Source organism: Acipenser ruthenus, chromosome 20 (assembly GCF_902713425.1).
Source record: "Acipenser ruthenus chromosome 20, fAciRut3.2 maternal haplotype, whole genome shotgun sequence".
In the NCBI taxonomy this organism is placed as follows: domain Eukaryota; kingdom Metazoa; phylum Chordata; class Actinopteri; order Acipenseriformes; family Acipenseridae; genus Acipenser; species Acipenser ruthenus.
In genome coordinates, this window is record NC_081208.1 from 27,377,691 (window position 1) to 27,387,120 (window position 9,430).

The 9,430-nt window shown below is 36.6% G+C and overlaps 1 protein-coding gene across 1 annotated transcript; it reads right to left on the bottom strand.

Annotated features, from left to right (window-relative positions):
- Positions 1-283: 283 nt before the first annotated feature.
- Positions 284-3,842, bottom strand: LOC117425867 (histamine H3 receptor-like). The gene is made up of 3 exons (XM_034043154.3): positions 3,388-3,842; positions 2,796-2,962; positions 284-1,961 (listed from the first exon to the last, which is right to left on the bottom strand). Exons 1-3 carry the CDS (start codon positions 3,716-3,718, stop codon positions 1,083-1,085), a joined length of 1,377 nt encoding a protein of 458 aa, XP_033899045.3. The 5' UTR covers positions 3,719-3,842; the 3' UTR covers positions 284-1,082.
- Between the last annotated feature and the right edge of the window lie 5,588 nt (positions 3,843-9,430).

Genomic DNA, 9,430 nt, shown 5'->3' on the forward strand with positions numbered 1-9,430 from the left:
TTACGCGTCATCTTTTATGTAAAGAATTTGTTCATCCGTGACTGTAAAAACTCAAACTACACTAATGAAGGCTGAAATCTGAAATACCTGTCTACTGGAACAGGAAAGTTCCTTGTGATTTATTCACATTACTCTGCCCAGTTGCATTTGTGGACCCTGGGGACATCATTGCGTTTTGGAGATGTAAGAGGAGGATATTCATTCCTATTTTCAACATTTAAGCTTGTATGTCCAGTATAATAGCTTGCTTGTACAGAATGTTGAAGTTGTGCTGTGTGAATGTAATTTGTAAGGTTGTCACGCTAGCACATAGCCTTGAACCCTTGAGAACCTTATATTTACAGGTAATCTCTAGACTGTTCGAGGAACCATGTAACACAGGGTGGTGAAATGCAACAAGGCAGAAACATCTGCTGTATGTGTATGGCAGCACAGAACTGTTTTGCAGGGTCTTCTGTAATGGTTTGGGTCCACAAACTAAAATGAAAACACAAATCTGAAATACATTGCATGTTCTTAATTACAAGCCTTTATTAACCATTACTTTTGTTATTTACCATGTCAAGCAGCTAGATTACAAAATCATGACTTGCAAAGGCAAAGTTTTTTTTATTGAAAACATCTGAAGGTGTAATTTTAATCACAGTATAATGACAACCATTGCACAGTGATATTTTAACAAACTAAATGACTCCTAGCCTAATTAAGATATGAACATCCATGATTCTTCACATTGAGTGCAGCTTTTTTTTAATGAAATGTATATCCTATTCATGCTACCTAAATAATTTGTGATGAACACGTGTTGCAAGTGAATAGCAATCACATGGTTTCAAAGCATAATGATCACACACATATTTTGGTAGTGTGATATGAATAGGGTACATGTTGTTTAAGAAAACATTTAAATATACAACAAAATACCAGTAGTGTCAACAAAATGGAAAACACTCAAAAGTTCAGCCTTCACAGAAATCAAATTACTTTAGTACCAGCTTCATCATTAATTGATGTGCTTCTCCCATGTACTGTACCTGCAATGACCCTACAGTGAATAACACAATAACAACATTAGGTTTAGCTCACAACTGTGGCTGGATCTTTATTTTCCTGGGGCAGAGCAGTTTCATGAAAGCCTTTCTAAAACTCATGTGACACAGTGGGTACAAAACAGGATTGATGGAAGAGTTTAACCACAGGAGCCAGAAAGATATCTCGTATAGGTAATACTGGACGCACTGTCCATGACAAACTGCTCTGATGATCATCATCAAGGTGTAGGGAGCCCAGCAAAGTCCGAACACACAGACGATCACTGCCAGGGACTTGGCCACCTTTTTGTCCCTGGAAAGCCGGAACCGGTTGGCCATGGTGGTGGCCATGCTGGTGGCCATGTCAGACCTGCGCTGAGTGCCGCAGAACTGATCTACAGGCTTGTAGCAGCAGTCAGCTGGCTGCCTGGGCAGTTCTTCCAGTTGTAAAGGTGGCAGGTCCAAGGACTGGCAATCCAGTTTCTTAACACTGCTATTTCCTATAGAGACTTTAGCAGTAGAAAACCTACTTGCCCTGGCTTTCTTCCTTTCGTTCTTTCTAGCTGCAGGCCTGACAAAAAAAACTTGTTGCCTTTTGCTCTTTCCCAGAAAGACCATCTCTTCTCCTGGCCCCGGAGCTGGGTTATCATTCTTCATAAGGGTGCGCTTTCTGATGTTGATGTAAATACTGAGGTTGAAGTAGGTCACGCTTATAAAGGGGGTAAAGAACTCCACTGTGGATGCCGTCATGAGGAAATACCAGTTGAAATAAAACTCTGCATAGCATTCTTCCTCTGGCAGGATGCTTTTTCCTGCAATGTGTTCCCAGCTGATGATCGCTGGGCCATAGAGCAGAAAGGCAGCCAGCCACACACTTGCCATTTTCAGTACCGCACCTCGGGTCACACCCTTCTGGCTCCTGTAGCTTACCTGACAGGATAACAAACACACACATTATATATATATATATATATATATATATATATATATATATAAATATAATATTTAAATACCATGCACATTAGAATAAAAGATGTAAAGAAATAGTAAAGGTGCATAAAGTACAAAAAGTGCATTGCTTTGGACTGATGTATTGATATTGTACTTTGTACATATTTACTATTACTTTAAAGTAATAAGAAATAATACAGGGTGATTAGAAATATATATTAAACATATATCAACGTTTTGCTGCATAAGTAATCATGTAAAGTGTAATCCATGTCCACAGCACAAACATATTATCTATTGTTTGTATTGAAACCCCAGTAATTTACAGGATAATTCTATTTTGGGAATAGCGCGGGCTAGAAATCGTTCCGCATGTAATAGAAGGATATTGCTTGATTGTATGACTAATGCTAACATTAATCTAATCAGTATTCATGTATTATATGGGTATATATATATATATATATATATATATATATATATATATATATATATATATATATATATATATATATATATTTCAAGAATCACAGTATAAGTAATAATAGTACTCTAAAGTACAGGACTAAATGCAGTATATATATATATATATATATATATATATATATATATATATATATACACACACACACACACACACACACACACACACACCAGCAGTGGTATATATATAGTAATTATGTTGTTTTGTTTTGGTTTAAAGGAGCTCTACAACAAACAGTGGTAATCCATTCAAATGTGCTTAATGTTCAAATTGTTATTAAGGACACAAACTGTCCATGGATATTGAAAAGCAATACATCAATTTCTTACCGCTCTTGTGACTGAAATAAACCTGTCGAAACTGATTAAAACGATGTTGAAGACCGATGCTGTGCAGAGCAGGTAATCAACAACAAGCCACAGCTTACAAAGACCTCGTCCAAGTTTCCATTTCCCGGTTAATACGTAAGGAATGTAAACTGGGATGCAAAAACCACCTGTAAATACATGAAACCCAGTCCTGAAAATGAACACTTACGAAACACGTGTTTTCATTCCACATGATATCAATTGCACACGATCACTGTATCTGACTGCTAAACGAATAATAAAGGTAGTCTATCCTTAGTAACCCACAGAATTGTCTTTTAAGAAAAGGAAAAACATTGTACAATGCACACATAAAAAATATATTGGTTGTACTTATTTGTTGTTATAATTATTAATTTTATAAAATGTTTCTCAATTTGACAGTTGTTTTACTTTATTTAACCGTAACTTGCCACTTCCCGGACAAGATATACAACTGATTGTTTATTATTATTATTATTATTATTATTATTATTATTATTATTATTATTATTATTATTATTATTATTATTATTATTATTATTATGAATTGATTAAAAAAAAAAAAACTCACCAACTAAAAAATCAGCTATAGCTAAATTCAAAAAGAAAAAATTGCCTTGAGTCCTTAAACTTTTGTCCACGACGAAAGCGAGGATTACCAGCGCATTCCCAAGTACTGTGACAAAAACCATGAGTGACATGAGTACTGCCAGAAGAACCGAGACGGGTGCAGAGAACTGTCCATAGTGCAGAACTCTTCTGTTCTCGAGATCCGCTGTCGACCCATTCCAAAAGGGAATTAGAGAAGCGTTGATCCACAAAACTTCAGATTCTTTTATAGACGTCGCTGGTGTCATGATCTCAGTTTGTAATGCTTTTCCTAATGCGAGCGCGGTTTGCATTGCAAGTGTGTTTATCAAGTCTCATGCTTGTTATTAAAAGACCAGGCACTAGTGAGGGCTGAAAGAAAACGGAGGCAGGAACATCAAAGTGTGCCGCGCGCACGCATACACAATGCGTCACGCATCTGACAGATTCAGAAGTTAGTGGATCTGAAAAAAAAGATGTAGTAATCCTCTATCTCCTATAAAGAATATAGTCGCTTGCGTATTCACTAATGTGACGACAAATGTGACGATTTGTTATAATAACCACCAAACAATAGACAAATAAATGGTGCGGCAGCTTCTCTCAGGACGCCGGGCTGTTCACGGTGTGTCTACATGCGGTACGAGCAAGATAGATAAAAAAAATAGATTTGTCAAATAAGTAATCCAATCGTAAACCCTCATAAGATGCGCAGCGTGGTTATTTGAAAAATTGAGTCCATCAAGGGAAAAAGTCTGCAGAAAGGTTGTCATTTTAAGACCAATTGCATTTTACCTGCCATTGCATATTCAATACAATGATAGTGGAGTACTTTTAACTCATCAAATACCTAATTACATTTTTCTTTCAAGAAAAACAGAACACAAGTTGTATAAAAGTAATTTGATACATGCTAAATCAATATTTCATTTATGTGTAAGTTTGTGGAAGAAGGAAGCCAAGAAGGTTTGCTATTGTTTTGCAAAGATTACCCCGGACTGAGCTTGTTAAAACAGGTGAATACACCCCGTTTTGTTTATTTGTTGCAAACAGCCAGGGTGTCCTTGGCTCACCACGCACCAGCGACCCCTGTAGACTGGCCGGGCTCCTGCAGGCTTGCCTGTAAGCTGCCCAGAGCTGCGTTGTCCTCCGACGCTGTAGCTCTGGGCTGGCTGCATAGCGGGCCTGCATAGTGAAAAGAAGCGGTCGGCTGACGGCACCCGCTTCGGAGGACAGCGTGTGTTCGTCTTCGCCGCTCCCGAGGTAGCGGTGGGCTGAGCCTAAATACAACTGGGCATTTTAAATTGGGAGAAAAACAGGGTAAAAATTAATTGGCGACTTACTAAATAAAATTTTTTAAAAAATTGTGGTGCATTTAGAAATACCTAAAGAAACAGGAAATTCAATGACAAAAGTCTTTCTGTATCAGATTCATTGAAGCACTGTTTTTCATAGTTCCTCTGACAATTTTGTCGACATTTTGCTGAACTAACGCATACAAAACTACTGTACGAGGTGCATAGAGTAAAGAAAAAAATGTATCGCCTCGACTCATTGATTTGGTCCCTGAAATGTGATTTTCTTACTTAATGGGTAGATTCTTTCAAAAGAAGGAGAGCCACTTCAGAAGTCAATTCAGGACTTATGAAACATTTTACTATCTGGAAATCAAGCAGTGAAATTGGTTACCTGCATCTCCAAGACACATTTATACATCAACAGTTTTTTTTTTCCTTTAATAAAAACAGTGTCATTTGTTATTACTAATGTATTATCACAAGCCAGTATGTGAGATACTTACAGGTAGGTGAACTATTTGATCCTGTCATGTTATTTGCTCCCCATACTAAAACCAAAGCATTTCCAGCAGAATTGCATGAGTTACATGTGGTTTAATCAGACAGTGAGAAAGCCACTTATTCACACATCTGGTAAGTGTTTTTCCAGATCCCCCGTGTCTCCTTTGCCATTATCTTAATTCACCCTGAAAGCTACTTGTCTAAGCTGCAGTCATCCAGAATAAACAAGCAATGTAACATCCTTTCTTGTTTCTTTATACTTGCCTCCAGTCAATTAGAAGAGTCAAGAAGACATCCAATAGGCTAGCCATTCAGAATTATCCCACTATTGTCCCAGTACTTGATGGTGGGTAGTGTGTGTATGGTAAGTGGTCTATAATGTAATATTAGTGAATGCCCTTATTCCACCAGCAGACTATAGAAATAAAAAAAGGATTTATATTTCACCAAATCCCTTACTTTAAGTGAGTTATGACATTGACGTGCTATTTTACCATCGATTTCCTTGTAGTCCAATCACTGTATGTGGTCATTAATCATAACACTTTCTGTATATAACTGTTATGTTTTTCTCAAAAATGATGAAAGCCGAACACTACTGGTGAGCAGAACTCAACAAGAGGATTCTCAATGTAATCTATTTTCAATGAGATGTCCGCACTCATTATTTCACATTTAATGTATTCTGGCAATTAGCGCCAAAATGCAGACAGAGGTAAAAGGTTTTGGATACTCACATAAATAAAGGTTATGGAACAACATTTATTTAAAAGCTTGTCTAGAACGCTGCATAACCAAATGTCCTCTTAATGTGACGGTGAAAAGAGGAGAGGTGTCTGTTGTTGACTTTACCAAAAGAGAACAGGCTCTTCTGACCCCATCTTTGAAATCAGGATTTAATTAGGTGGCAGTAATTTGTTTTACCTTCACAGAGATACGCTCAGACTTGTAATTCCATTTTAATTTTATGTGACAAATGAAGGCTTAATGGATATAGCCATTAAGGGGTGGTCTGACCCCATTATCAATTTACTTCAAAGTCATGGTGTTGAAAAGGTGCACACAAGATTACACGGAGAACCTTTTTTAGTTACTGAACATTTATTTGATCTATAAAACCCTTAATGGTAGCATATACAGTGTTACTAAAACATTTTATTGAAGACTTTCACGTTTATTGTAAATATATTAAACATTTTTAGACATAGTCGGTCACGTACCTGCACTCCCAATGCAAATCTTATATCACAGCAGCAGGAAACTTTGTTGACAGTCATAAAGCTATTATTCATGTCGAAATAAGCTTTACAGATATTTATTTTCATTTCTTACGGAGGTGTCAAATGTACTTTAAAAACTCAATTATAGTTTCCTGTTTCAAAATGGACAGCAGAGATTTTCCAATCACCCTTTTCAGGGTAACAGCAGGTCGTCATGCAAAAAGATTTACTTTCTGTTAACAAAACAAAAGCAATAATAAACCATTTCAACAGCTGCAGGAAACCTTGCCAAATTTAAATTGCCCTGACAAAATAACTGGACACCCTTGGCTTAATTGTGGTGCGCCCAGCAAAAATCTTTTTTGCTCTAAAAATGGTTTGAATAAAACCTGCCCGGTGCTTTCTAATTGTTTTATATAATTTATCCTGACTTATTTTACTCATTTGTAAAATATTTCCAAAGAAACAATTTAAATTGATTCATGTACATACAGTAGTGTGCAAATGTATTAGAACACCCCATTGCTTCTGTAGTTTGGATGTTTTGGTGCATATGAAATCAAACCACTGTAACTGAAAATCTTGGAAAATTGTCAAGATAGTAAAATTTGTGATTGCCTAATTTAATTGATGACTTTAATAGGCCAAACATATAATTCATTTCAAATACCGTATTCCTTCGAATTTAAATAATTTTTTCTTCTCAAAAATAGCCTGCATCTTAATTTGAATACATTATTGTGATGCGTGTTTTAAAATCGCCAACAAAAAACAAACAAACGTCACTGCCCGAATATACAAGCAGCAATGTGACTTAATTCTATGGAGCGCCATTTGTGCCAAAACTATCCGGCCGTTAGTTTGTCAATTTGTTTGTCAATTCGTGAATTGGTCAATTTGTCCAGCAATTTGTCCATACATTTGTCAATTCATACAGTAATTCATAAACGTATTTGTTAATTTATCTAATAATTAATTCATTAATTTGTCAATTCATTAATACGAAAGGCTGTAAGAACCGGAACATTTCCAATCAACTAGACAAACTTCCCAACAACCAGACAAACTTTCAACTGTCAATCTCGCACTGTACCGAAAACACTGCAACCTTTCTAGCCAACTCAATACTGCTTCAGCCAATAATATTTAGAAGGGCGTTTCAAAAGATATTCTATTTAACAAGATACTCGACGCCACTGATTTTCAATAGAGACTTCCGTCTCACTGCACGCAAAGCATTGTGGTATATAAAGTTAGGCAAAGAAATTCTATGGAGAGTTAATGCAGGCGTACGAAATGTTGCTGGTTTCCGCCATGTTAAAAAAAAATGCTGGTAGTTTGTTTACTGTACTATATTGCTGTGTCTTGATAATATTTTATGTTGTTATGTATTTCTAAAGTAATCGGTGTTACCGGACTGTTAAATGATTTAATCAATACAAATGTGAAATCTACTTCAAAAGTTTTAGGCATTTTTTTTTAACATGGCAAAAACCAGCAACATTTCGTACATCTTTGTAAATGCAGATTTATTTGATGTTTTATTTTTTTCCTCTTTGGGCTGCATCTTAAATTTGAGAAAAGGAACACGTGAGACTTTTTAGAAGTGGTTTAAGATGCCTAATTAAACCACAAAGTGATATAACATAGTCACACATGAGTGCCAGTTTCTATAACACTAATTACTGCCAGGAAATTGAAATTCTCAGACCCTGAGGTTTTTATGCAGGTAGGTATAAAAAGGATATAATAAGTCTTGAGGTGTTCCACACTACTGTGCATTAAAGAGTAATTAGCTTCAAATTTAATTTTCATGACATTTTGTGATTTTTTCTGTTCTAGTTGTCTGCCATGGATACATGTAGCCTAGTAAGAGTGTATTAAAAGTAAAATAAAAAACAAAAAATCTGAATCCTGTTACCAGAAAATGCCCGCCCCTTGGTCTTGACAGAGTCACACTGGTGTAATTGTGAGAGCAAAGCTCATTCTGTTTACCAAGAATAGTCCCAATGCAATGTATTAATTTATAATGTGTGACATCAGCTTAGCCACAACTGGAAATATGAGTAGGGCATCTCCATGTAATAGCAACTTTTGTAGGTTGAGGGGTTGGTAGTACTGTACATGCTTGAGAGAATATAGAAATAATTACAGAACCCACATTTCCTCCCACAGAGTGTAATACTTTATTGTATGCCATGGCCTTGAAGCGTCGGTACCGTTATAATTTCAGAATGCCCTGGCATTATTAGTTGTATCCATTTTAGTGGTCAGGTTAGGAAAGAAAGAGAAAGAGAGTTGGTGTGTGTGTGTGTGTGCATATTAAGCTTTTCGATTCATCAAAATGGTACATCAAGTTTCAAGAACAGGGCGTTTTTTGATTTCAGCTGCAAGCTGTGAGTGTTGGTAGCATGGGATTTGAAAGTTCAGACAAATTATGATTTGTGATTGAGGAAGGCATACGGTGGTGAAGTAGCTTAACCATGTCTGAACTCTAAATGTGCAGCGTCTGGTTTAATTTCTGGGGGCAGATGTCGGTATTTTTCACAAAGCATTACAGGGATGCTGTGTCAGCGGTGAGAAACTCTACACCTATGTAAATGTCAGTTTTGTTTGTGAGCAGGTGGAACAGTAGGAGGCTTTTTTATTTTTTCCGCACAGATGTAATGACTAATACGTCTTGGTGCACGCAGCATGTGACTCAGCTGTGGAACTTAAAAAAGCTTGGGTGACCAGAAGACTAAACGAGAAAGAACAAAAAGAGGCATTTTTTCAGTGTAAAACTAGAATTGTAGGAGCTTAAAATGAAAGAAAGTGTTTTTTTTTCCAAATGTGTGAATACGGATATTGAGTACCTTATTTAAACTGCACCTTGCAAACTGTAACTGCATGTGAAGCCTGCTAAGAGAAAGGGGGGGGGGGGGGGGGGGGGAGGCAGTAAGAATGTCCAAAAACGAACCTAATTTAAGCACTAAAATAGCCAAGACTCCAGGTGAGGTATGTATTG

Excerpts from the sequence above, each read along its gene's own strand:
- LOC117425867 (XM_034043154.3), bottom strand. The coding sequence starts at position 3,718 with ATGCAAACCGCGCTCGCATTAGGAAAAGCATTACAAACTGAGATCATG. Across the intron at positions 2,963-3,387 it reads TATAGCTGATTTTTTAGTTG|GTGGTTTTTGCATCCCAGTT; the intron begins GTGAGTTTTTTT and ends ATGTATTTACAG. Across the intron at positions 1,962-2,795 it reads TTATTTCAGTCACAAGAGCG|GTAAGCTACAGGAGCCAGAA; the intron begins GTAAGAAATTGA and ends TTATCCTGTCAG.